The following is a 27,079-nucleotide window of genomic DNA, read 5'->3' on the forward strand; positions in this document are numbered from 1 at the left end:
GAGGTACAACTCATATGCATAAACCCTGACCAAAGTGCTGTTATGATGTCATTTATGTAAAGTCAACACTCAAGTGATAGCATTCAAAGGGTTTTATAGTACAGTGACTTCATGGAAGATGAGATAGGATAGGATACAGTTAACTGTAGTCATGAACAAGCTGAATATCTAATTTCAAATGCAATACTTCAATACTTAAAAGGTGCTAATATCTGGATCATTCCCCTCCTCCTCCTCCTCCTCCTCCTCATCACTTCCATCGTAATCAAATAATGAATTTGTCTCAGACTCATCATCATCTCCACTTTTTTCAGTATCACCTGCAACTTCACCTTCGACTTCAGCATTCTTATGCTGGTGATCTAACTCATCTCTTGTCTGGGTCCAGATACTTGTGTTAGAACCGGAGGCCTCAGGGGAAGCCAAGGTCTTTTGTGGACCAACACTTATCTGATGCAGTGAGCATGAGTCATCTTCAGTACGTGTCCTGATTTAATCATACCTTGATAGGCCTGTTTGGTGGCTTTCTAGAATTCTTAGCCTTCGTAGAACGTCGATCAATCTGAGTCTTCTTTGTGTTTTTTGGTTTATTCCTCCTGGGATCACGTCCCTGCATTTGCATGACAGCTGCTCGAAAGTCTAGGGGTCTTTTGAGGACAGCAGGCCTCTTAGCAGTGCGCTTGCATGCTCCAATTCTTTGTATGCGATAGAAACACGAGTTGGTCACTATCTTGATACTGTCATGACCAGAAGCTAGTGTCCAAGTAGAGCCAGGACTTTTGGCGGTGGGTTTGTTGACATCCGGTAGACATTGAAGGTTGGCGAATAGTATGTCCAGGCGATCATGGAGATGTAGCAATCGTGCTTCAGATAGTCCAGAGCACAGCTCATGATATCGTGCAATGTACCCCTCTGTCCAATAAGTTTTCCACTTTGATGACTGCAACGGTGCAGAGTCTTCACTGGGGAAGAATGTGGTACGTCTCTGGACAAATGAGAGATGAGGACGGCCAGGTTTGTCTCCCTCCAGTCCAGCACTACAGGCCTGGAATTGGATGGAGATGATCCACTGATTTATACGATCCAAGGACCAGCAGGTCATGGCTTCTTCCAGATCATTGCAGATCCTGGGATTGATTATGGCAGCATCCGCAAATTTATTGGTGGTGTGAGCCACAGCTAGCTGCAACCAAAACTCTCGTGTAAATTGGATAAAAAGTAGGCCGACATCCGAATCTCCTGGATCCCAGATGGGGTCATAAACCCAATGCCTCATTAGAAGTTGAGGATGATCTTCAATCATCTTCACTACATCCTTCCAGCTGGGTTGTGGACCAATAGGCCAGTCGTTGGAACTGGTCGTGGGATCTGGCAGGGTCCATGTCTTGCGATGGCTTTTGGCATTGGCACCCATGATTTTTCGGACATCAGCACTGTCCTCAGAGACAATCTTTTCATCCATGTCATAGAGAAAGAGCATGCCATCTCGGTCACAAATTCTTTGAACATCCAGACGTCGAAGGGACTCTTGTAGATGAAGATCCATCACAATAGGTGTGGAACTCATGCAGCGAAGGAGATGACACAAGATGCTGGTTTTGTTGCCATAGTTGAGGGGTTTTTCCAATTTCAATGTTTTTTGGGCACGCCTCAAGCCCTCCAGCCTACCATCCATGAGTCCAAACCAAACGTGGGAAGGGATCCAAAGAATAGGTCGGGACTGCATAAAACCTTTGGCCTGATTCACATACATAAGCAATATGGTAACCAGAGTCAATTGCCAGAGACTTACCCGTTCTTTCAAGTGGGGCAGCACCTCCAAAGCAGCTTGTCCACTCATCCGATATTCATCACGACATCCATAAGCACGGCGGGAAGGACCTGCGCTGTAGATTTCTTGGGTCCATTTGCATTCTTTCAGGTAGCCCTCGGTAAGATTGTAGGCATCCCTATCAGAAACAAACTTGGGCTCATTGTTGTTGGGCCTGATGGCCTCGTAGCACAACTGATAAGCAGATCTGAAGCAGATCTGGCTGGAACGTGAATGTGCCTGTCTCATTTCTGCCTGAATGCCTCCATAACGCCCTAAAGTGCTGGTATGGTGAGTAGTGCCTTTTCTGAAACCTCCTTTCTCGAAAGAGGCCTTTAAAGCATCAAGCCTCCAAAGACCCACAAATTGGCCAGTGGGGTTGAAGCTCACGCCCAAGTCCAAGTACAGTTCTCCATGATTCCGGTCCATCATGTAATCCCAGTCCAAGTTTGTGAAATTTGCCTTCAAAGCCTGATATGGCGTGTCGTATCTGCCATCCTGGCCGTCCTTGGTCCAAAGTTTGATGCCCTTGCCTTCCAAGACAAAGAAGAAGGATCCATATGGCGCCAGCATTGCTTGACCTTTGATACGAGTCCTCATCCTTTTTTGAATCCTTTCAAATGCAACTCTGGAGACCGGAGTAGCCTTGGGTCTCTGGCTACCTGGCTGACTGGATCCACCTTTGCGAGATTTGTATCTGATCTCATGCACCGTGGTGTCCACATAAGGCAGGGAAGAACTGGACGCCTCCTGAGATATAGAAGGTAGCACCACTTCATTCCAAAATAAATCAATGATGTCAAGAGGAATGCGGGTGGAGCGCCGTGACGAGTTGGTACGATTATGAATCATGCGGGGAAAGCAGAGGAGAAGATTGGATGTGTGATTTGCTGTGCTCAATACTCCAAAGGACACATGAGGTATGGAGCTCAAAGGGACAGACTTGGTCCACCACTCATTCCTTTGAGCTCCATGTAAGCCCTGATCCTCAGCACTTTGGGGCATGAGAATGTCAACATATACGTGGTTATGTTTATGGATGGGGGCATTCTGCTCAATCACAGGGGCCAAGTAGATCCCTATGCTAAGGGCTGGACGAAAGTCTTGGGTAACCCATATGTAGCTGTCAATGTCCACTGATATGTTGATTTCTTCAGGAATATCCATGTCAAGCTCCAGGTCCAGGGAGATCCGGTGGTTTGTGATGGGATATGCCCCATACACAAAGAGAGTCTCGTATATCTCAGCATTCTCTGAAACCAGCTGATTGGCATGTAGCAGCATCTCAGATGCTCCCATGATACGCACATCACGGGCAACAACTGTTCTGTCATCAGGAAATAGGGAGCAACGTGACAGACTGTAGCCTTCATTATTCCAGCGAGAAACCTGCCAGCTGGGATCATATGTATCAGATACTCCAATGCCCATCATGCAATTCAGGGTGTCCACTGGAGGGCCCAACCAGAACATCTGGGAGAAGCTGGGGAGAATCCTGTAACCATAGTCTCTGAAGAGCACGGATGACCCTAGCGCACTAATCCAAGCATTGCGGGATGAAGACCAGATCTCACCAGCATCCATGATGGGCCGCATGGACTCCAGGGTAGGTCCACCCCAGTATTGATCAAAGCTTGGATTAAAAGGCTGCCATCTGGATGGTCTGGTATCCGTATCGCGGATATGAGTACTGGAGGTCAATGAATGGGAATCCAAGAGCTGCTTCAGATTGTCTGTCATCCGGTCACTCCGGATGAAGTTCCTGATTGGATTGTGGTCTTCAGAATCCGGATCCAGACCTTCATCATTCTGGATTACATTCCCTGGTGCTAGACCAGAAGATGAGATGCTGGTTGTGGTATGGGTTAGGTTTGGACGGCAGTTTGGGCAGTTGTATAACATAGTGGCAAGCTGAGTCACTATGACCTGGTGATTGTGTGCCATCTGCTGAGGTACTTCCATTCTGGTTTCCAATGCAGCCTTGGAGATACGATCGGTTGGGTCCCAATTATCTGGAAGATGGCCACCAAGATATAGATAGTGATGCCACTGGTGTCTACAGCTGAGTTTCACCATCTCAAAAATTCTGAGACGAGTGGTATGTCCACAGGGTATGGTTGGGCGCTGCAAACTCCCATCTACATGGTGGCTCAACCCTTTGTCTAGAAAATGCTCCAATATGGAACAAGCAATTGGCCCACAGTCACAATTTGATGCTGATGGTAGGCGGAATCTAGGATCTTCATGAACGTGTACAGCAGAAGGATCTCCATGAGGCCAGCCATGCAAGATGGCCAAGCGTTTCCAGTACGATGGACCATGCCATTCCTCCCAGTTACTTTGTGGACTGATTTCAGGTCTGGCCTCTGAAGTCACATGGCGTCCCATAATATGAGCACTTTGACGGCAATAATCGAAGATGGCCACACAGTAGTGCTGAGATATATCCAAGATGAAGCCAACCTGGGCCACAGGATGTTTCTGAGAAGGAGGCACAAAGTGCCTTTGCTGAAAAGTCTGGATTTCATCCAAGTTTGGCATCTGACCCAGATTGTTGACTATTGGAGGGGCCACAGCCATTATATCGGCATACTGCAAAGGGCCTAGTCCACGTGTGGGACACCACTTGGTCATTAGGAAGAAATTAAGGACTGCACCCCCGACAGGCATCTGAGGATTCAATGTGTGAAGCTGCTCAAAAGCAGGAACCCATAGGGTGGGGCGTGCCAAGTTCAACATGGGGTCTACATCCGCTACAGCCTTTGGTTAGATAGGCTTGGAGTCTGGTATTTTTCAAGTCATTCATTCACCTGGAGATTCCATATCATCTTGGGGCTCAGAAGTTGCGGATGAATCATCAGCCAGATGAGATCTGGTCCATGCTGGACCACATTCCTCCAAGCTTTCAGGGTGATAATCATCAGCATGACCTTGATCTGACTCTGACAGTGGGCCTTCTGGTGTACCAGCATCGGATGACACCTCATGTCTTTGCATGTATTCTTCCAGAATATCAGACAAATCATCGCAGATGGGATGAGAATGTCTGATTCTTGTATCAGAACCAGTGACATCATCTAATCATTATTCCTCAGAAGACCATAGAGCAGGAAGAATTTTATCATCACCAGTATCAGATCTCATTTCTGAGCTCTCCCCTGATGGAAGCTCCAACTGAAGCCATGATATTTGAACGGAGGACCTGCCAGATTGCAAGTTTTCCAAGTTGGCTGTAGGAGATCCATCAATCTGGAAGGTGCCAAAGTTCAAGCCATCTTCAGAGGTCTCTGTTATGCATGTGGGTGAAGGGGAAGTTGATGGTGATCTGTAGATTCCATGATTTGTATGATCAGAACTGCCATACAAGTCAGAATCTGAAGATAGCTGCATATCCAGCCATCCTGAGGTATGCTGGGGTGAATGTGGTTGAGATTCAGACATATATGTGACTCCGTGGTGGAATATATGCAGTGGACACTGAAGATTGATAAACAATTTTTTCTGGGTATTAAAAGTTAAAGATTACCTAGCAGTTAGTCACTTTTTATAGGATAAGCAAGCACAGAATTGGTGCACAGTTAAGTTGGGCTTTGAGAGATTGATTTTGATATGACGTAGTACAGTCTAAAACAGGCACGTGAGCCATCACCCTGACTTGACATCTATAGGACAAAATTTGCATAATATTTGGCTAAAGTGCAGACTAACAGATAAAGACCGAAAACATTGATACAATTTGTCCACAACTTCAAGCTTCTGCACTAGCACCCAAAATAATTTGAAGATGTCAGAGCTGCCCAAGGGCATGTCCCTAAAGAAATTCAATGACTTACCAACTACACGTGCAATCCGTGAGTCAGTTGCTGCACTTTTATAACTTTGTTTTGATTCAGAGAAAATAAACTAGTTTATTACCTTGATTCAGATGAAGAAGGGGAGAATAAAATCGAATACGAAGTCGGACAAAGGTGTGTTTCTTCTAGAAGCATGCTTAGCATGAATTCATATGCAGTTCTAATTAATCTGAGTCATGTTGCACATAGCGTTTCAGTGTATGCATCCAAAGAAGGGCGTAAGGGAGTGGATCCCAATGATTTATGGTATGCAATCATTGAATGTATCCGTGTAGACAAGCGTGCAAGGGCTTCAGAGGTCTGCATCCATCAACAGCTAGCATATCATAATTTCACAATCATCTCTTTCTTTATAGCATTTTTGGGTCAAGATTCGTTGGTATTGGAGGGCAGACTTTGAAGAGCCAATTTTTAAAAAGGCTTCTCAGTCAGACTCCAGATTATTGTGCATGGGACGCCAAGAACTGTTGGAGTCAGATTTGTCCATCTGGGCAGAAGCCAAAGTATTAGCTGGTGAGAACAATCCACAGCTTTTGTAGATCTGTGCGACCAACCAAGATTTGTTATTGAACTTCAAGGCACCATTCAGGTAGTCAAGTTCGATGACATGTCTGGAGTACAAAAACCTTGGTGTTCAAATGAATTTTACACACGCTGGTTTGCAAGCTCTTCACCGCCCATACTTCAGGTCTGTCATGAGCTCCAAGAGTTCGGGAACATGATTGACCGACATCTGATCATAGGATGATTTAATCCACCTCTCTTGTGTCTCTGCATGCAACAAGCCTTTCAGTCCCGACAAGGAGATCCAAAGATTTTGTCTGAATTGCAACCGCTGGTATCATACAGGATGTCTCAAAGTTCTGTCGCCAACAGACTCTATCGAATCTCATCTTCCAGAAACTAAAGTTCATGCCGCCCACTTGGTGGATGAACTTTTCAAAACACTCATTTGCTGTCCTATTGAACGTGGAATTACAGCTGGAGTATCTGGGAATGGATGGGCGATGCATCAGGCACGTGAGTGGCACAGTCAGTTGGTAGGCCAAGGTCATCGTCTGCCTGTAGACTGGACCATGCATATGGATCAGATTGACACCAGATGGATCGTACCCACACAACGGTTGGCCCAAACTATCTATTACCAATGTCCTACCTGCCCAAGATATTGGCTGTAAACAGTAAAGTACAGAGGACTCAACAATCCAACATATACCAGACCATAGACTAAGACCTCATTTGTAAAAGTTCAAATAGAACTTTGAAACCAACTTCAGGCTGTTCTTGAAGTTTGACCGCTCCCCTCCGTTTTTTCATCCAATAGACATACTTGACTATTACATGCATGTCATTCTTGATCTGCTTCTGCCGATCATTCAACACAATCAGATCTACAGCAACAGCTACACCATAGACGAGACATACCTCAACATCTCTAGAGATCATGGCCTTGCCAACCTGCAATTTTATATCATTTTGAAGTGCAGGCGATTGGGCCCAATCACGCCCAAGGTACCCAAAGAATGTAAGAAACTGTAATGGCAAAACATCATTACAATCAGAACTCGATGAAATGAGAAAATGAGAACCCACCCTGTCACTCCATGTCCGATTCTCAGATTCCTGAGCAATCTGACAAGATTTAGCCACTTTTGACATGTTTGCAGGCAGCGTCTCAGTGATCCTGGACCTGGTACTAGGACCAGGATGAGGCATTGGAGATTCATCTGAGATCTCCATATTTCTCTCGTCCTTGCTATTTGCTCTCTCCTGCAGACTAGATTTTTGAGACTCTTTTGAACATGTCGCCTTTGCTTTTTCCTTGCCCTTGTTCAACATTTGACTCTCGTTGTTCTGGCCAGGTGGGGCATGTATCTGAGAAGGTGGGTTAGAATACATCAATTGCTATCTGTACTAAACCAGACATGGCAATGAGAAACAATACTCACAGGTACCTTTGAACTGGATTTGGATTTGGATTTGGATTTGGATTTGGATTTGGATTTGGATTTGACTCTGGATCTGGGTGCAGTGGGTATGAATGTGACTGAATCATAGGAAAACTTGGTATCGTGACTCTTGGTAAAAACCAAAGTGCCTTTGGATGTTTTGCTAGTGATCGGAGGTGTTTGAGCAGATTCATCAGAACTGGACATAGAGGGTGATGGAATAGGTAAAGACCGTTCAAGCTCCATCCTGGAACAGGAAGGAGAAGAGATAGCAAACATCTGCAGATCATCCTTTGATAGAAGCAGTGTGCCTGGAGGAGTGAATATAGATGCAACAGATTCTTCTAGGTGGTTGGAAGCCACTGGCGAAGATGTATCGTTCCCTGGTAAGTCTAGGCATGAATCAGGAGTGGCCAGAGATGCATATCCAAGTGAACTATTGGCATCTACAGCCTGGTCCACATCCATATCATACGGCAAATCTTCTGGATATGAATCAGGGGTGGCCAGAGATGCATGTCCAAGTGAACTATCGACATCTACAGCCTGGTCCACATCCATATCATACGGCAAATCTTCTGAACACAATGGGGAGTTCGAACTTGGTGTACCGTAATCAGATCTTAGTTCCATGACATATGAAGGTGCAACAGCAGCTGCTGCAAAGTCTGATGATGTCTGGCCTGGTTCGGATGGTTTCTTGTTCTCGAAAACATGAAGCCTTCTGGCAGGCTGTGCCTAATGGAAAGTTTCAGTATGGCTTCTTGATCATAGAGCAAGAAACTTGCTGGCGTCAGTGACATAGATTTTGCAGAACTTGTATGCAACTTTTTCAAGAAAAAGATAGACAAATCTAGAGCAGGAACATCATTCTCTGCTGATATTCTTGGATGCTTCTTTGGAGACTCCAGTGCCAAGCTCGCAGTTGCCTGTCGTTGTTATGTCAGCCATCAGCCGCATGATTAACCAGTTTAGATGCAAAAGAGTAAGCACCTGGTTCAACGATGCCAGATCTAAGAGGGTATTCCTGCTATGTTTAGAAACAAGGCATATGATAAAAATCAATTTGGACCGCTTACCTATCTGCCAAAGCACCAGATTTTCTGGTAGGTGTTGCTACGGCCAGGAGAGAGTCTGGAGGGGAAGTCTTTAATCTCAGGACCTGGTCAAGCTCTTCCATTTCTGATTAAGATTTCTCAATGATTGGGATGGCAAAATCAGAGGAAGCACGCTAACCTTTAGCATCTTTAGTCATGGGTATTTCTGGAACAAGATCCCCGCTGATGGATAGGGCTGATAATCCAGATAAACATCCAGATTTATTCATGCTGCGAAGTTTCATGGGGGATTTGGACTGCATCTGAGGCACCACAATTATGCTGTTGCACACTCCTTTGGGCCGACCCCTTGCCTTTCTCACTGCTTCATTAGACATATAATTCCTGAACCACAATGTCAGCATTCTTCATTCATCAAAACAGAGCATATATAACAGCATACCCTGGCATCTCTTGTTCAGACTTGTCCTGATAATAAGAGAGTATCAGCCATGATTTTGGTGAAAATGAACGGAACAGAATATACTCACCACAGCAACCTCACTCTCAATTTCTAGTCTGGTTTGAATCATCATGTCGATCATGCCCTTGCACCACATTTCAGAGCATGGCCCAGGAGACTCTGTATGAGGCTCCAGTGCAATTTTGGCTATGATGGCTTGCAACATAGCAGCCTGGTATTCTTCAGAATTCTCTGGCAGTCTTCCCCATAAACCTGGAACCACTTGCTTTTCTGCCCAACTATACCAATCTGTCATGGGTCAGAACTTTGATCCTTGAGCAGATGTATATTAGATTTCCGACTCACCGTATGTTTGAGGATCATCTAGAACACTATTCATCATGAGGGATTTATGACAAGGATTCACAGATCCACAATAATACATATAAGCCAAGAAAGAGTTCATGATGGGAGACATCCATGTCTCAGGCTGGTCAGCCAGACATCCACTACGGACCTCCTGAATAAACCACTCCCTTATTTTGCTCAGTACCAAGAGTTCCCTTCCAAAGATCTCATACTTGAGCTGCAAGAGATCAGGACGGTATGAAGGTCTAGGATGTTGCAGCAGTTTTTGAAAACAGATAATGTCATGATTGAGAAATCTCAGGCCATTCCTGTAGTGAGCAGGAATCATGGCCAGCAGTTCATGATCATGGAAAAGCTCATAAGTCCTGGTATCTGATATGAATTTTCCTAGACGATATGTTGGAATGTGGGAAAAGTTTGTGTGAGCAGGGTTAGACTCATTCCACCACTGGTCAAAGTGTTGAAGATCAAAGTGATGTGAGAAGGCCATGGAGCTATGGGAGGTATGCGATAGGAATGTAATGTCAGCCAGAAAACAGTCAGATTCAGGATGACCAAACTTTACCTGATGGTGATAGTGGATGACTTCCTGTAAGACAAATGTCTGTTACTGTTCCTTCCACTGCAATCTGGCGTCCACAGAAATCAGCAGTTATGCAAATGTCACCTAAAGTCACAACATGTCACACACCACAGCTTCAAAGTCAGCTTGGAGGGAGCGCAAGGTCAGTTAGCATCAGAGTATAGGGGCAACCATCATTGGTGCTGGAGAATGCAGCCAATTTGCAATTCCCTGACAGCTGGGGTCTGATCGACCTTGCAGCTTTTCTCATCTAACACTGCTGGATCATGTATAGCAGCAGGCAATATATCTGCATGACTTTTGCACTTTCAACCGTCTCATTTGATTCTGCTTCATTTGATGTCATTCTACCTCAATAAAAACATTTTGTAAAAGTGCCAACTTCTGCAGGGCTGTGACTGTGGTGGAAGAGATAGCAATCTACTAGATGTCAACTTGACATATTTCTAAATTGTTTTCTGCCACTGCCTCCATTAGCGTGTCAAAGCATGTTCTGTAATAATGGTCGAAATCAAGATAGCTGATGTACTATGTCAAAGTTCCACAAATTCTCTAGTCAACTCTAAAATCCTGTCCCATTCCTGAATCCTGGCATCACGATCAGGAAGAGTCAGATCTGTACGGCTGTGAGCATGTTTTCTATGAGATTCTCTAGGCTCCACCATGATGGAGTTCAGGTTAGGCAGAGAATGAGCAAAAAATGCTGCCACAATAACAGAACTGTGCGGCGGAGAGAATCCAACATGTAGTGTTGTGACGAGGTTGTTTCTAGCAGCAGATTCAAGAATATGTTGTCCCAAGCCACAGTAGAACAGCAGACCCAGCTTCTGCAAACTATGACAGTGGGACAGGATGTGCGAGATCCCCCATAGAGTGGCCCTTGGAGCTTCTTCCCAAAATTGCCTTGTGCCCAAGAAGAGATGTTGAAGATACGGCAAGCTGAGGGCCAAATTCAGCAAGGCATCATCATCAATCCTACAAGTGCCCAAGTCCCCCAGCTCCAGAGCAGTCAAATAGACCAGGGCATGCAAAGCAGCCAAGCCATCATGTGGAATCTGAAGAATGCTCTCATCCAAGACAAAAAATTCTTCTTTCCATGGCATCTTCAATCTTAACCCTACCAGATCCTCCCAAGCTGGCAATGCATCCTCATCATCATCAGTTGGCCTGAGAGATATAAGAGCATCAAAGAAATGCAGGACAGCATCTGCTGAGCAGTATTCCTGGTGTACATTGATGCTCAGTCCTTGCATGGTGATGGGGTGATTGGAGAACAGAGATATAATGGCTGGAAATCCTATGTCGGCGGATGTGGCCATTGGCTGATCAAGTGTTGGAGGATGCTCATCAGGTTCTACCTGGATGCTGAGAACCTTGGTGCGGATGTGATGATTTGGAATGTGAGAGGTCTGCTTCATGGATGATGATCTAGGGATGATGACAAGGGTTAGGACGGTGAGCTGGCATAAAGATGCTATGGAGGTCATCACAGTGGGTTCCACATAAGACAAGGTAAGATGCCGGATGGGGAGGCTATGGGAAAGGGAGCTTAAAATAGTCCTGGTCTCAGATGAGTTGACGATGTAGACCAGATTTTGCAGATGTGGCAATAAATTCTGGATGTTGGGAGGAAAGAGCATATGAGGCGGAAGTATCAGGGTAGTCAGTCCTGGATGCAGCAGCCTGTCCAGACATTGGATTAGGCAGTCTCTCTTGTGTTTCAGCTCCACATGGCTGAGAGACGGCAGAAAAGAATCCAAAGATCTGATTCGGCCATGCAAAGCCAACAGGCTCTGAAAAACATGCTTGTATGGGGATCTCAATGCTTTTTTCTCTGGACAGATGATTTTGACTCTGTGTGCATATGAATAGAACCTCGCCAGATCTGAAGGCTTGAATGTCCTGAGAAACCTCTATTTCAAGCATCAGCTGTCAGCATGCTATAGGCTCAGCAACAGTGTTGGGTGACCCACCAACTCAAATCCACCATTAGAATTTTGGTGGTTGTAAATAAGATCCTCTGGGAGAAGATGGATGAGAGGTTCCACTGAAGGCAGCTGTTTCCATAGAAGCTGAAGTACGACCTCAGAGATGGTCGAGGATGTTGTGGCTAGTCCAGCAAAAGCACCAAGTCTACCGGAATTTTCTGTGGAAATTGCAGTATAGACCATCTGCAAGATCATAAAAATTATATCAGGCATCTTGAAGATACGATGCATCTCTGAAGGTAAAGATTATATCTAAGATGGACAAGCTTATGGTGGATGTGACCAAAAATGCACATGGGATTTGCATCAGATCTTGTCCAGAATAAGTAATTAGATCGGCAATATTGTTGGATGCAGTAGCCTAATCAAAGTTTGATTTTTCTGAACACAATAAATCAAGTGTCAGGATGATGGAACTGTGGAATCCTCAAAGCACCTGGGCATGGAATATACCAAATCATTCATTTTTAAGGTCACAAAACATGGGGGACCAAAGAGCCTATGAGGCAACAAGCTGGATGCATTCCCAAGCAAGGTTCTTCCCACCATTTTAAAGGTCACTGAAGATGATGGAGCAAGCTTTGAGACACCAGGAAATTTTTGTAAGGTGACTAGCTGGTCGAAGGACAGTCTGACACCAGAGGTTATGTGCCAGAGAAAACACCCAAACAAGTTGTTCCCCACCATTCTCAAGATGACAATTTTGAGACATCAGGAAGTTTTGTGAGATGTTGAGCTTGGTTAACCTAGGCATGAGGGGACAATCTGGAGCAAACTTCCAAAAAAGCTTCTCCCCATTATTTGCAAGGTCACTGAAGAGGGTGGACCTAGTTTCAAAAGACCAGGGATTTCTTATGAGGTGGTGAGCTTGGTGCACCTGAAATTTCATCTTAAGTGGAGACAGAAATTGGAAAGTGGATATAGCATCAGAAATAAATGATTTGCAGCACATGAATGACAATCATACAAACTGAATTTTTGCCTCCACACATCACAACCATATTACTCCGATAGCAACTGGTGGAACAAGATAAAAAAATAGAGGACCAGAGATGGAGGGATGGTTGTATACTGCTGTCCCTGCAAGAGAGCAGATGATAAAGTTGAGAGGATGATCTGACACAAGAGATCATACACTGTAGGACACAGCCAAACAAGTTTCTCCCCAGCATTTTCGAGGTCACTGATGATGATGGACTAAGTTTTGAGACACTAGATATTGTTTGTGAGTCAACAAGCTTGGTGCACCCGGAGATTGGGTGGTGGTCTGACACCAGAGGTCCTATACTGTATAAAACATCTAAACAAGTTCTTCATTACCATTTGAAAGGCTACAGAAGATGATGGACCAAGTTTGGAAGGACCAAGAATTTTTTGTGAGGTGATGAGCTTGGCACACCTGGGTGTCAGGGGATAGTCTGATACTAAAGATCTCAAACTGGAGCAAACAGCCAAGCAAGTGTCTTTCTGCTATTTTCAAGGTCACAGAAGATGATGGACCAAGTGTTGAGACATCAGAAATATTTTGTGATGTGATGAGCTTGGTATACATGGTGGTCAGGAGCTGGTTTGGTATCAGAGGTTCCATGCTGTAGCAAACTGCAAAACATGTTTCTGCCTACCATTTGAAAGGTCACCGAAGATGATGCACTAAGGTTTGAGATCTCAAAAGATTTTCCCAAGGTGTTGAGCTTGGTACATCTAGGGTTCAGGAGATGACATGACATCAGAGATTCTGAACATCAGCAGAGACAAAATGGAATTTCTTCCCAATATTTTCAAGGTCAATGAAGATGACAGATAAATTTTGAATGACAGGAATTTTTTATACAGTGATAAGCTTGGTATACCTAGTGGTCAGGGGGAGATCTGACACCAGAAGTCCTACGCCGTAGCAAACATCCAAACAAGTTTTTCCTCACCATTTTCAAGGGTATTAAAAGGCGATGGTCCAATTTTTGAGACACCATGAAGTTTTTATGAGACAGCAAGCTTGGTGCACTTGGAGGTCAGGAGTGATCTGACACCCGGGGTCACAAACATCAGCAAACTTTGCACCATTTTGAAGGTTTCTAATGATGATGGACCAAGTTTTGAAAGGCCAGGGATTTTTTGTGAGGCAGTGAGCTTGGTACACCCGGAGATCAGGGGGTGCTCTGATGCCAGAGGTCCTACACTGTAGAAACATCCATACAGCTTTCTCCCTACCATTTTAAAGGCTCCAGAAGATGATGGACCAAGTTGTGAGAGACCAGGAGTTTTTTGTGAGATCATAAGCCTGATCTACCTAAATGTCTGAGGATGATTTGACACCAGAGATCCATCAATTTTAAAGGTCAGTGAAGATAATGGACCAAGTTTAGAAGGACCAGGAATTTTTTTATGAGGTGGCAAGCTTGGTACACATGGAGATCAGGGGGTGGTCTGACACTGGAGGTTCCATGCTGTGGACAAAGCCTAAACAAGTTTCTACCCACTATTTTATAGGTTTTTAAAGACGATGGACCAAGTTTCAAAAGGCTAGGAATTTTTTATGAGATGATAAGCTTAAGACACCCGAATGTCAGGGGGTGGTCTGAACTTGAGGTCCCGTGCTGATGCAAACACTCAAACAAGTTTCTTCTCATTATTTTCAAGGCCACTGAACATGATAAACCAAGTTTCAAAATGCCAGGAATTTTTTGTGAGGTGATCGGCTTAGTACATCTGGAGGTCAGGGGCTGTCCAGCACTAGACGTCCTACACTGAAGGAAACATGAAAGCAAGTTTCCCCCCAATATTTCAAAGGTTTTTGAAGATGATGGACCAAGTTTTGAAAGACTAGGAATTTTTTGCAAGGCGGTACATCTGGAGGTTGGGGGGTGGTTTGGACTGGAGGTCCCATGCTGTGGAAAACACCCAAACAACTTTCTACCCACCATTTGAAAGATCAATAAAGATGATGGACCAAGTTTTGAAAGGCCAGGAATTTTTTGTGAGATGATCAGCTCAGTACACCTGGAGGTCAGGGGTGGTCTGGCACTGGATGTCCCTACACTGAAGAAACATAAAAGCAAGTTTCTCCCCACTATTTTAAAGGCCACAGAAAATGATGGACCAAGTTTTAAAAGAGCAGGAATTTTTTGTAAGGTGTTAAGCTTGGTGCATCTGGTGATGAAGGAATGACTTTACACCCAAGATCTCATGCTGAGGCAAACACTTCAACAAGTTTCTTCTCATCATTTTCAAGGCCACTGAAGCAGCAAAACCAAGTTTCAAAAGGCTAGGAAATTTTGTGAGGTGGTAAGCTTGGTACACCTAGAGGTCGGGGGGTGGTCTGGCACTGGAGGTCCTATGCTGCAGCAAATAGCAAAACAAGTTTCTTCCTATCATTTTAAAGTTTGCTGAAGATGATGGACCAAGTTTTGAAAGACCAGGAATTTTTTGTGAGGCAGTACACCTCGAGGTCAGGAAGTGGTCTGGATGGAGGTCCTATGCTGATGCAAACACTCAAACAAGTTTCTCCTCATCATTTTCAAGGCCACTGAGGCAGAAAAATTAAGTTTCAAAAGGCTAGGAATTTTTGTAAGGTGGTGAGCTTGGTTCACCTGGGGGTCAGGGGTGGTCTGACACCAGAGGTCCTATGCTATAGCAAATAGCAAAACAAGTTTTTCACAGCCATTTTAAAGGGCATGGAAGATGATGGACCAAGTTTTGAGACACCAGGAATTTTTTATGAGATGGTAAGCTTGGTTCACCTGGGGGTCGGAGGTGGTCTGACACCAGAGGTCACAAACATCAGTGAATACCAAAACAACTTTCTCCACACCATTTTGAGGGCCACAGAAGATGATGGACAAAGTTTCGAAAGGTCGGGAATTTTTTGTGAGACAGTGGGCTTGATGCATCTGGAGGTCAGGGGGTGGTCTGGCCCTGGAGGTCCTACACTGAAGAAAATTTGAAAGCAAGTTTATCCTCGCTATTTTAAAGGTCACAAAAGATGATGGACCAAGTTTTAAAAGGACAGGAATTTTTTGGGAGGTGGTGGGCTTGATGCACCTGTAGGTTTGGAGTGGTCGGACACCAGAGGTCACAAACATCAGCAAAGATCCAAACAAGTTTCTCCCTACCTTTTTAAAGGCCACAGAAGAGAATGGGCCAAGTCTTGAGACACCAGGAATTTTTTATGAGGTGGTGGGCTTGGTGCATCTGGAGGTCAGAAGGTGGTCTGACACCCAAGGTCACAAACATCAGCAAATACCCAAATAACTTTCTCCCCACCATTTTAAAGGTCACAGAAGATGATAGAGTTAGTTTTGGATTGCCAATAATTTTTTGTGATGCTGTATGTCTTCTCCTCCCCCTACATCCACTCATGTTGGCCAAAGATATTGCAAAATTGGTTCAAGATCATGTAGTTATATGACTATGATACATATAGAGCCATCCTGATAAGATTCTAGCCTGTCCCAATAGGGCTATGACATCCCAATATAGATATTTGGTAGCAAGACATGGTCGGCAGTAAAATGATCATAACTCATGTTCCTGACCACCAATTTCCTTAAAAGTTGGTGCAATAGCATCCCAGTGGCGTGTTCCATGATATGAGATAGTCAGAATAACCAAAAAATGTGCGATGTTATATATAATATATAGCCATAGCATGTATAGATCGCGAAGTGCAACTTTGAATGTGTTTGAGGTGGGGATGACGCCAGAGGAATTTTGTCAGAGGTACAGGGATCTAATTTCGGCTTTAGGTATTTCGGAGGAACTCCGAGGGAGCGTGTTGAGCAGACACGGATTGCGTTGTTGTTGAAGGAGCGGGATGTTGTCCTTGAGCTTGCCTTGAGCAAAATATGGTAAGCGAATTGAATACACAGCTCAGGCACGTGCTGAACATCATTGTCGTGCTAAATATCATCGTAGGCCTTCCTATCACAAACGGTGTTCCACTCACTCAAGGACCGCATTCGTACATCGGATGTTAAGGAACAGAAGCGCAACCGTGTTCATGATGCTGATGCTGAGACTGAGGCTGGGCTTGATATTTGTGGCTTCAGCGACCCTTATGCTCGCCTGGTGCTAATAATACTATTCTTTGCTCAGGAAATACATAGGTTTGTCGTAATTATGCAGGACGGCAGAGCACCAAGGTTTGCCTTATCAGCTTTTTGTATCATGCAGAAACTGACTGGTTACGATTTCTAAGATTAGGAATCGGGTGCCTGCCGCTATCCAGGTTTGTTTCGTTGACATATGTGTCTGCATTTGTTGACCCTCCATAATTGCATTCATAGATCACCGCAGAGCAGCTTCTGCGAGAGGTGCATTGTTCAAGTTCTCCACCTTGCAGTACTCGTAATTTTGTGCTCTTTAGGCTCAAGAGCATCAAGAATCCACCTTCCATGGTTCCAAACAACACGTTGAGGATTTTGAAAAACTCCACGAGTACCGCGGCTGCAAACTCAAGGGGTTTGAAGAGCAAGTCAGAAGGACAAGAGGTAGCATGTGAGTATCGCATTAAACATTGGTGATACTCTCACTGAATATTGTATCAGCAAAGAATGCACTCAGTATGCAAACTGGGATGTACGTTGCTCACAATCCTTGGTTGATATTGCGGTCTGATACGCATTCCTATCAGGCTAGCCAAAATGAATTTGACCGATCTCACTCTATCTTTGAACGCGCTTTGGACGTGGACCCTCGAAGTGTTCAACTATGGCTCAGTTATACTGAAATGGAGCTCAAGTCCCGAAATTTCCAACATGCACGCAATCTATTCGACCGCGCCATGACTCTATTGCCTCGAGTGGACCAGCTCTGGTACAAGTACGTTTACTTGGAGGAGCTTCTGCAAAATGTCCCCGGTGCCCGACAAGTCTTTAAGCAGTGGATGCAGTGGGAACTGGACGACAAAGCTTGGCAAGCATACATAAAGATGGAGGAACGGTATGACGAATCAGACACGGCCAGTGTTATATATGAGCGATGGATAGCTGTCAGGCCAGATCCGAGGGTATGGGTGAAGTGGGCAAAGTTTGAAGAAGAGCAGGGGAAGTTGGACAAAGCAATAGAGGTATTCCAAACCGCTCTCCAGTTTTTTTGGGGACGAGGAAGAGCAGGTAGAAAAGGCTCAAGCAGTTTTCAATGCTTTGGCTAAAATGAAAACTCAGTTAGAAGAGTGAGTACAAGTGTGCTCAAGTGATATACAAGGTACGTGGTTACGCGTATACTTTACTAGGCCTGCTTCACAGTCTAGATAATAGTTCACACCATCACGTCTTCCGCGATCAAAATCAGCGAATTCATACGCAGCTTATACCAAATTCGAGAAGCAACACGGCACGCGGTCCATTGTAGAATCTACGGTACTTGGAAAGTGAAGAATCCAATACGAAGCCGAGGTTTTGCAGGACGGGCGAAATTATGATGTCTGGTTCGACTACGTTTGGCTGGAAGAAGGTGGCACCAAGGAAGAGCAGGATGCAACCACTGAGCGCGTGCGAGACATTTACGAGCGTGCTGTTGCACATGTACCTCCTGGACAAGAAAAATGTCATTGGAGACGGTATATCTTCCTTTGGCTTGAGTATGCTTTGTTCGAGGAGATCTAAACCAAGGTCATTTCATTTCCATACACACCACTTGTCTACTCTGACATTATTCCACAGGACTATGACCGTGCACACCAAGTATACCGTACCATTTTGAATCTTGTACCGCACAAGCAGTTTACTTTCACAAAACTGTGAATTATGGCTGCGAAGTTTGAGATCAGACAGTCAAATTCAACGGCAGCGCGCAAAATGCTTGGGACCGCCATTGGCATGTGCCCGAAGGAGTCTTTAGTCAAGGGTTATGTTCAACTCGAGATGATTGTATGATCTTCACTTTCTTGGCTTTACGATATACTAATGTCATGTTTAGCTGCGAGAATTTGACCGTGTGCGGACATTATATGAAAAAACCAATGGCCAGTCCTCGTTCTTAAACATACTGTGACTGGGTGCCAGGATGCATATTTGAGAGCTTCGCGGTGGACTGTCCCCAACAAATCTATTGATTATTTTTATAAATAGAACAGCTGCCAGCTGGCTTGACCTGCCAGCCATGGCTCAATTGGCCGAGCCGAGCCCTTGAGTATGTAAGCTGTGCATTTGTAATGGCTTGGACAGCCACATTTTAATTTCGGCTGCAGCCAGGCTCGAAACCTGAGCCGCGGCCAACACTATGCACTGGTGACTGTGAATGCTCTTCCAAGTTACTCATCTGAGTCCTTCAAGTTGTTGACCATGTCCGTATCCCTTGCATTTCATCCAACACTCACTCAATGAAGAGAGCCACTCTCGACCTCCCTATGCTACTACTGAGCCAGGTGAAATTGACACAGCTTATGTGAGTCATGTGACATGACACTGTCACAAATTCCAGGGTACAGAAGTTCAAACACCATCTTATGTTGCTCAAAATGAATTCGAAACACTCAAATTCCTCACTAATTATCAACATATGAATGTGCATCTGTGTTCAAGGGTTATATTCAACTCGAGATGGATGTATGATCTTCACTTTCTTGGCTTTACGATATACTAATGTCATGTTTAGCTGCGAGAATTTGACCGCGTGCGGACATTATACGAAAAGCATCTTGAGGTATGTCGCGAAGGTCTCTTTCTTTCCTCGCCAGTGATGAAACATCTTCTGCAGTACGATCCTACCAACTCAGCGGCGTGGATCAAATACGCTGAACTCGAGACGGCTCTTGAGGACTTCACCCGTGCAGAGGCGCTTGAACTCGGAGTGTCTCAAGCATCACTATCGATGCCCGAAATCCTTTGGAAGGCATATATCGACTTCGAAGTCGACTAGCAGGGTGATCGAGAGAAGACTAGGTCACTTTACGAGCGCCTGGTGGTTCTCAGCGGACACTATAAGGTGTGGATATCCTATGCCGAGTTCGAGGGATCAAGTATTCCCTTGCCGAGAGCTATGCGAGAAGATGAGGAAGATGAGGATGCCGAACCTCGGGTTGTCGCTGGTGATCCCGAACTATCACGACAAGTCTTTGAACGTGGTTACAAAGACTTGAAAGTCAAGGGCCTAAAAGCCGAGGTATGAGCAGCAGTTTCATAATCGAGTCGGAGCTGAACTTTCATCACAGAGGGCTGCTTTACTCGAGTCATGGAAAGCGTTCGAACAAGAACATGGCAGCGAGAGCGATTTAGCTAAGGTGGAAGGCATGATGCCTATCATCGGCAGGAAGCAACACGTCGACAGAGAGACAGATCAAGTAGTAGAAGGTCAGCGATCTACCCCGTATATAATAGCACAGCTTCCTGATTGTTCTTGCGCAGATTGGGAACTTGTATTCGCCGACGACGAACGAGAAGCCAATCCAAGATCTTTCAAGTTCTTGCAGATGGCTCATGCCTGGAAAAAATCACAGGCCAAGAAACCTGGAGGGAGTGGTATTCTTCCTGGTTTCACTCCTGCGACATCGAGTGTGCCAGTTGTTGTACGCTTTGCCACTTGCCTTCGCGGAGTTCAAAGTGAAGGGGGTCTCGTCTTTGTTTTAGATATCTCCTTGAAAAATTCAGTTAAGTGGCGGACTCGCCTTTCGTCAGCGCCTTCTCGGACCCTGCTCTTCCTCTCGTCTCTAATGCGTCCCCCTTCCAGCGAGCTGATGTGCATGACGACGAGTACGACGAGCGCAAGTCTTTCCGCAGCGACGACTTTGACAACCGCAGCCGCCTCACAAGGAACCGGGTCTCATGGCGAAAGAAGCACTGTCTGGTAAGATCGGAGATGGCGAGACGACTGAAGTGCTCTAGGAATCTTCTGCGCGCCGTCGCTGGGTCGCGGTGTGCTGGGCTCTGACACAGTGGGTGGGTGCCCTCTCTTCTCCTTAAATGGACCGGCTGAATGAACTTAAGCGTGAAGATATCCGACAAGCATGGAGAGAAAAGCTCGCAATCAATTTCATAATCTGGTTCTTCTGCTCATGCGCTGTTTTCGTCATTGTCTTGCTGGGTGAGATCATTTGCCTAACGGAGCATGTTTTCAGCACTTCCGAATTGGCATCACATTTATACACGCACGGCTTCGCTAAATAATGTTTATACCTCGATTCGGGGGGAGGTGTTTGATCTTACGACTGTTGCGTCCATGCATCAGCGCGTTGTTAGTGTTGTGCCTGTCAAGACGATCCTCCAGACGTATGGCGGTACTGCATCAGATGCGATCTTCCCTGTTCAGGTCAGAAGGATTCGTTCACGAGTTGATTCTTTCTAACCAAATTTCAGGTGTCTGCATCGTGTAATGGCGTGACTGGCTCCGTCAGCCCCTACGTTACCCTCAGCTCTGCCAATGACACCGATCGTAATGCATCTTATCACGACTTCCGCGCTTTCATCAATTATTCCCGTCCAGATTGGTACTTTGAGAGTAGGAACAATCGCGTTGGATACGTGGGTTACATACCACAGGAGATCAGTGACATTGCCCACTCTGGTTATCCGCTCGGCATCTACAACGATATGATCTACGGTCTTACGTCCTATGTCAACTACGGACCTGCAGTCGAAGCTCTATATGGCGAGCAGCTTCCTAGGCCATCGACACTGAATTCATGGACACATCCGTCGTCGACCTTTTCAAGTACAACTCAGCGCAGGATCTGATGAAGCAATTTAATTCCCTCGATCTTGATAGTGCTACGCTGTAAAGCCAATGTATCTGTCTCCGCAACTTGTTTTTGATCGGTATGGTGGACAACCGGCGTAATTTGCCACAGTGCCAATTCGCGGAGGGTATCTTGCTCGCACTGTCGATTTTGATGGTCAGCATCATCGGATTCAAGTTCGTTATTTTTCAGATTCCTTGTTATACAGAAGGCGAGACTTCATTGCGGAAAACCATCGACTCGCTGGCGCAGCTCAAATATGACGACAAGCGGAAACTTATTCTCGTTATCTGTGATGGGAATATCGTTGGTTCTGGGAATGACCGTCGCACGCCGCGCATCGTGCTTGACATCCTTAATCTCGACCCCGAGCCACTCAGTTTCGTCTCGTTGGGTGAGGGTGCGAGGCAGCATAAAGACAAGATCTGGTCTGGTCTTTATGAGTGCGCTGGGCACGTCGTTCCTTACTTGGTGGTGAAGATAGGCAAGCCATCTGAGCGTTTGCGGCCTGGTAACCGTGGCAAGCGTGATTCTCATATGGTGATCATGCACTTCTTGAACAAGGTGAGGGTCTTTCGTAGAATGATGAATTTAGCGCTCATACTTGAGCTGCGCAGGTTCAATTTAGTACGCCCATGAACCCACTCGAACTGGAGATGCACCACCAGATCAACAATGTGATTGGTGTCAACCCGACGTTCTTTGAGTATCTGTTTACGGTCGATGCTGATGCGACGGTGGAGCCCTATTCTGTCGACCGGTTGATCTCTGCGTAAGTCGTTCGTTATTGTGGGATTTTGGGTTGATGTCTGTTTTTCTGTAGGTCTATTCATGATAAAAAGGTACTTGGTGTTTGCGGTGGGACTGAGCTAGCGAACCCGAAGTACTCAATTATCACCATGGTGCAGGCAATGAAGCGGTTGAAAGTTTTACTGGATGTCTAGGTCTACGAGTACTTCATCTCGCATCACATGGCCAAGGCTTTCGAGAGTTTGTTCAGATCTGTTACCTGTTTGCCTGGTTGTTTCACCCTATATCGTTTGCGGACTCCCGATACCCACAAACCATCTTTGATATCCGACCAAATGATCCAGGACTACTCGCAGAATCGCGCCGATACCCTGCACACGAAGAACTTGTTGCATCTCAGAGAAGATCGATACCTCACCGTGCTCCTCCTGAAACACTTTCCGCTGCACAAGACCCAATTCGTTCGCGATGCCCATGCATTTACCGTAGCGCCTGATGACCGGAAGATTCTACTCTCACACCGTCGTCGTCGGGATCAACTCGACGGTCCACAACCTTGGAGAGCTGATGTTCTTGGAGCAGCTTTGTGGTTTCTGTTGTTTTTCCATGGGGTTTGCCGTCATGATCGATCTGGTTTGCGCTATCATCCAGCCTATCACTGTCGGCTACGTACGTCCAGTTTCTTTTGATTTATTCTAATTTGAAGTTGTAGATCGTGTATCTCATTGTGGAAGTCGCTATCAAGCAGGAGACTCTGCCTGTCGTCTCGCTCGTTATGATCGACGCCACGTATGGTTTACAAGCCCCTGCGCTTATCCTCCGGCGCAAGTGGGACATGGTTGGATGGACGTTCTTCTACATTTTGGTTATCCTAATCTTCTCTCTCATGCTCCCGCTCTATTCGTTCTGGCGTGTGGATGACTTCTCTTGGGGTGCTACCCGTGTCGTGTTGGGTGAGTCTGGCAAGAAGATCGTTGTTCATGCAGGTGTCTTCTGGTCCTTATTATCTGGAACGATGTTGATGAAGTTTCTTTAGGACAAGTTCGACCCGCGCGCCATTCCTCTCAAGTCTTAGAATGATCATGTGCGTAATTTTGGTCTTTTGTAGACATGCTACTGATCTTGTTTACAGGAGAACGAGTTTTGGGACAAGGAATCAATCTACGCCATTGGCTCGTGGGCACCTCCCAATCAGTTCCACAAAGAGGGATATACCGCATCAGCTACTGCGTCGTTATACGGGCGCGAGACCTACTACGAGCCACGTGGCTATTCACCCGTGCCATCACAATTTGGCACGATCTCACTCCCTGGGTATCAATCAGGTTGCAATACACCAATGTCACAGCTGCGGTCCATGAGCGACGCTGGCATGTTGTACTAACCCATGCCGTCGCGGCCGCCAACAAATTATCTTGAGATGCCTCTACCGACCACGCGCAGCCATGAGGATATGGACTTGGCACCAGGTGTTCCTAATGATGCTGAGCTTGATTATGCCGTCCATCAGATCCTCCGCACTGCCGACCTCAACTTCGTGACGAAGCGCGAGATACGGCGTCAGCTCGAAGAACGATTTGGGATGGCCTTGACGTCACGAAAGGGCGCGATCAATGCCGCGATCGACCGGGTGCTACTCAGACAAGCATGAAATGGGACGGTGGTATCTAGACACGAGACGGACAGACAGACTCCTCGATAGTACCAGAACGCGATCAGAACGCTATGTTTCAATGGTGGATCTAATTACTAACCTACACTTATGCGACAGGGAATGCCTACTCCTCTTTCTTTTGATTTTCTTTTGATTACCATAGGACGTTCTTTACTTGCTCTGCTGTTGGGTTCATGTTCCATTTTTATTAAACGTTGCATCATAACCCGCATGTGTTTTAGTTGCGAAATTGCATGAAGATATTCTGATATTCTGATATTGACCTGCACACCAGTGACGTTTTTCCCTGTACTTTTGTTGTGCCCATTCGTCTGTCCTTGTTTTAGCTTGTGCCACATGTATCTTGTCCCTCTGATGATAATCACGTGACTCTTTGCACAGCCGAGGGGCCTGGTTTTCCGGACGTGTTCAACTACCAAATGGCACGAAGACACGCTTCCTTGTATTTCTTTGATGGCAACATCGCGCTTATGGCCTCGAATGATTTTGGCGAAAAAACTGTCTTTCGAGTACACCAATCAATCCTTTCACATTATTCCACCGTCTTTGCGGATATGTTGGCGCTGCCGCCTGTTCCGGAGGCCGAGACATATGACGACGTTCCACTAGTGTGCTTGCCCGACAACGCTGAAGAGATCGAATCCTTATTGAAAGCCATATACCTTCCGCGGTGAGAATATCTCTTTCTGTGGTAGGTCCATTGTTTATCAGGCTTCTCCCGCTAGCTTTCCCCCATTATACCCACGCCTATCCCGATGCGCACCTCGCACAATTTACCATCTCTTGAATCTCTCAAATAAATATGAGATAAACGAACTTCGTCGTGAGGTTGTTCAACAATTGGAAGCAGATTGGCCAACTTCGCTAGCTCGGTGGGATCAACTAGAAGGTGAAATTGCCGGATTGGCCGACCCAGACAGCGATTCTATGCGTTGCTTACTCCCCGAGGATCCGCTTCCAGACCCCGCGTCCGCCATTCAATTGGCCCGCGAGTGTCAGGTCCCAACTATATTACCTGCCGCCTTTTATCATCTTTCACGGCTCTCTATCCGTTGCCAGCCTGACAAAGCCTCCTCTATATGCAAGCCACGGCGCCGCACCGCAAATTGGGGTCTCCTCACAGCAGGAGATCTGCGGTGCCTCCTTTTAGGCAGGGAGGGTCTTCTGCAAGTCACTGATTCCATGCTCACGACTGAGGCCAGCGATGTCGACGGTCAGATACACTGGATGGTGGATAGGTGTAGGGGATCCCAGCGAGTAGAAGTTATGAACAACATACGTGAAGAATGCCAGAGTACTCCAGATATCCTCGCGACTCTTCGCGGGCATGCTACAACGGAGGAGCTCCTAACTTGTCAAATTTGTCGCCGCATGATTAGAGACAGGCTAAAGCAAGTTCGTTACGCACTATGGACTAAGTTACCTTCGTTATTTCAGCTGGAGAATTGATTACACTCCATCGCACCTCGAGACTGTTGCTGGAAAAAAATCATTGGGATGATCATTTTTGCGATGTTCACCATAACGTACTACGGTAGCAATTGTCAAAATTTTGCGGTGAGGACGAATATGTGGTGTAATGTTACCCCTGTGCTCAGTCTGCTTGTCAAAATAACATTCCGAGTCCAAATCGGCTACAAGGCGCTTGCGGTTCTTGCGCATGACACCAATGACGAGTAATCCGAAGGGTTTGTATATGACGCAGGCAGCCATGTTCAGGAGCGCCGACGTGAAGACGGACGGATGAAGGGAATAGCAAAGATGCCCCTGCCATCAGCAGGCTGCGGACCGAAGACTTGAATGTCGGCTTGACCTGCGTGAAGAGTTAATTGGGTGTCTCGAACGTAAGAAGAAATACTGACTCAGAACGGTCTCGGGCCTTGCTGATGCTGGCTTAGTCTTTGGATCGACCTTCGTGAATTGCGATGGAGGTGGGGCAGTGACCTCGATGCTATCGTCTTCGGTCGAACTACGCGCCACACGCTGTGAAAAGGCTGCAGTCGACGGCTGCCGATGCGAGAGCTGCATGTCCCAATCAGCCGGACCTTGAGTGCTCGACTGCATGGCCGAACAGCTGGGACGATGTTGAGCAGCCGGGATGACAGGAGGAGAGGATTCAGGAAGGGTGAGCTGTGTATACGGGTTTGCTAGAGGTGACGACGGAGCCACGTCGTAGCCTTCCTCTGCAGGTGCCAGCAAGGATTCTTCGATGATATCTTCTTCGTCCATCATATCGTCAGCGTCCTCGTCCTCAATTTCCTCGTCTTGATCCTCGAGATCACTCTCGCGTTTAACTGGCTGCATCTGAAGTTTAGATCGTCTACACCCCAGACCGCTAGAATGTACTCACCCGTGCGTTGACCCACTTGGCCACCGAAACCTTGTGGATGGGACCCTTCGTTCTTGATCCATGGTTGTGCATCTTTTTGTACGTCGTATATGTTTGAAGACACGCTGGGCACTGGAAAGTTCCATCGGCCCGGCGAGCAACGACGACAGGTACTTCGGGATGCTCAACGAATCTGAAGCGGCAGTACAACGAATGGAATTGCAGACGATGATCATCCGCATTTTTGACATCTATGCAGCAGACGTTGCAGTAGCCGTCGCTCACCACCATTTGCTGCAAGCAGCTCACTTGTGGGGAGAAAGAAAGAAGGAAAGAGTGTCGCGTCTTTCGGAGGCAAACCTGGCGGTTACGTATCGCTTAAATTACGCTTGAGATGTTTACGTTCTTCTACTGAATGAGTTTTTGTGATCGGGTGAACATACCTTCGCGTTCAACTGATTCCATGTTCCATGTATTCCAGTAGTTTGGTACAACAGATGTAGGAGCGATAATGGGACATGCGGGCGATGTCTTGTTTGCAGGTAGTAAAGTTAGTCAGGCTAACTGAATTTATCGCCTGTAGGAGGCGTCACGATAGGGTT

General features: G+C 46.1%; 8 protein-coding genes across 8 annotated transcripts; 4 read left to right on the top strand and 4 right to left on the bottom strand.

The window, feature by feature from the left end:
• Positions 1–496: 496 nt before the first annotated feature.
• Positions 497–4,351, bottom strand: F5891DRAFT_964506 (uncharacterized protein; the record flags this gene model as incomplete). Its single annotated transcript, XM_041376098.1, has 2 exons — positions 497–1,738; positions 1,793–4,351. The coding sequence occupies 2 exons, from the start codon at positions 4,349–4,351 to the stop codon at positions 497–499; spliced, it is 3,801 nt and encodes a 1,266-aa protein (XP_041218002.1).
• A 1,243-nt stretch (positions 4,352–5,594) lies between these two features.
• On the top strand, positions 5,595–6,203 carry F5891DRAFT_1197817 (uncharacterized protein; the record flags this gene model as incomplete). The annotated part of the gene is made up of 4 exons (XM_041368538.1): positions 5,595–5,661; positions 5,718–5,778; positions 5,854–5,962; positions 6,021–6,203. The coding sequence occupies 4 exons, from the start codon at positions 5,595–5,597 to the stop codon at positions 6,201–6,203; spliced, it is 420 nt and encodes a 139-aa protein (XP_041218003.1).
• Positions 6,204–6,639: 436 nt separating this feature from the next.
• Positions 6,640–9,972, bottom strand: F5891DRAFT_1197818 (uncharacterized protein; the record flags this gene model as incomplete). The annotated part of the gene is made up of 11 exons (XM_041368539.1): positions 6,640–6,733; positions 6,995–7,029; positions 7,090–7,197; positions 7,258–7,539; positions 7,614–8,351; positions 8,607–8,640; positions 8,693–8,795; positions 8,850–9,055; positions 9,114–9,139; positions 9,202–9,422; positions 9,480–9,972. The coding sequence occupies 11 exons, from the start codon at positions 9,970–9,972 to the stop codon at positions 6,640–6,642; spliced, it is 2,340 nt and encodes a 779-aa protein (XP_041218004.1).
• A 626-nt stretch (positions 9,973–10,598) lies between these two features.
• On the bottom strand, positions 10,599–12,266 carry F5891DRAFT_986830 (uncharacterized protein; the record flags this gene model as incomplete). Its single annotated transcript, XM_041377822.1, has 2 exons — positions 10,599–11,978; positions 12,039–12,266. The coding sequence occupies 2 exons, from the start codon at positions 12,264–12,266 to the stop codon at positions 10,599–10,601; spliced, it is 1,608 nt and encodes a 535-aa protein (XP_041218005.1).
• Positions 12,267–17,168: 4,902 nt separating this feature from the next.
• On the top strand, positions 17,169–20,918 carry F5891DRAFT_1212508 (uncharacterized protein; the record flags this gene model as incomplete). Its single annotated transcript, XM_041369224.1, has 16 exons — positions 17,169–17,191; positions 17,253–17,277; positions 17,336–17,362; positions 17,416–17,546; positions 17,597–17,627; positions 17,683–18,181; positions 18,215–18,222; positions 18,308–18,409; positions 18,446–18,639; positions 18,820–18,919; positions 18,969–18,986; positions 19,749–19,901; positions 19,926–20,153; positions 20,203–20,341; positions 20,396–20,542; positions 20,644–20,918. 16 exons carry the CDS (start codon positions 17,169–17,171, stop codon positions 20,916–20,918), a joined length of 2,100 nt encoding a protein of 699 aa, XP_041218006.1.
• Positions 20,919–21,206: 288 nt separating this feature from the next.
• On the top strand, positions 21,207–24,124 carry F5891DRAFT_1212513 (chitin synthase-domain-containing protein; the record flags this gene model as incomplete). Its single annotated transcript, XM_041369225.1, has 11 exons — positions 21,207–21,296; positions 21,344–21,619; positions 21,652–21,684; positions 21,835–22,287; positions 22,341–22,495; positions 22,547–22,631; positions 22,668–23,001; positions 23,036–23,142; positions 23,186–23,449; positions 23,606–23,850; positions 23,917–24,124. 11 exons carry the CDS (start codon positions 21,207–21,209, stop codon positions 24,122–24,124), a joined length of 2,250 nt encoding a protein of 749 aa, XP_041218007.1.
• Positions 24,125–24,567: 443 nt separating this feature from the next.
• Positions 24,568–25,597, top strand: F5891DRAFT_1197823 (uncharacterized protein; the record flags this gene model as incomplete). Its single annotated transcript, XM_041368540.1, has 2 exons — positions 24,568–24,818; positions 24,874–25,597. The coding sequence occupies 2 exons, from the start codon at positions 24,568–24,570 to the stop codon at positions 25,595–25,597; spliced, it is 975 nt and encodes a 324-aa protein (XP_041218008.1).
• A 266-nt stretch (positions 25,598–25,863) lies between these two features.
• Positions 25,864–27,008, bottom strand: F5891DRAFT_986832 (uncharacterized protein; the record flags this gene model as incomplete). The annotated part of the gene is made up of 5 exons (XM_041377823.1): positions 25,864–25,961; positions 26,011–26,452; positions 26,499–26,728; positions 26,763–26,837; positions 26,921–27,008. Coding segments are annotated over 5 exons (933 nt in total), but the record flags the coding sequence as incomplete, so codon positions are not given.
• Positions 27,009–27,079: the final 71 nt, after the last annotated feature.

Source organism: Suillus fuscotomentosus, assembly GCF_016647785.1.
Source record: "Suillus fuscotomentosus strain FC203 chromosome Unknown F5891scaffold_132, whole genome shotgun sequence".
Lineage (NCBI taxonomy): Eukaryota > Fungi > Basidiomycota > Agaricomycetes > Boletales > Suillaceae > Suillus > Suillus fuscotomentosus.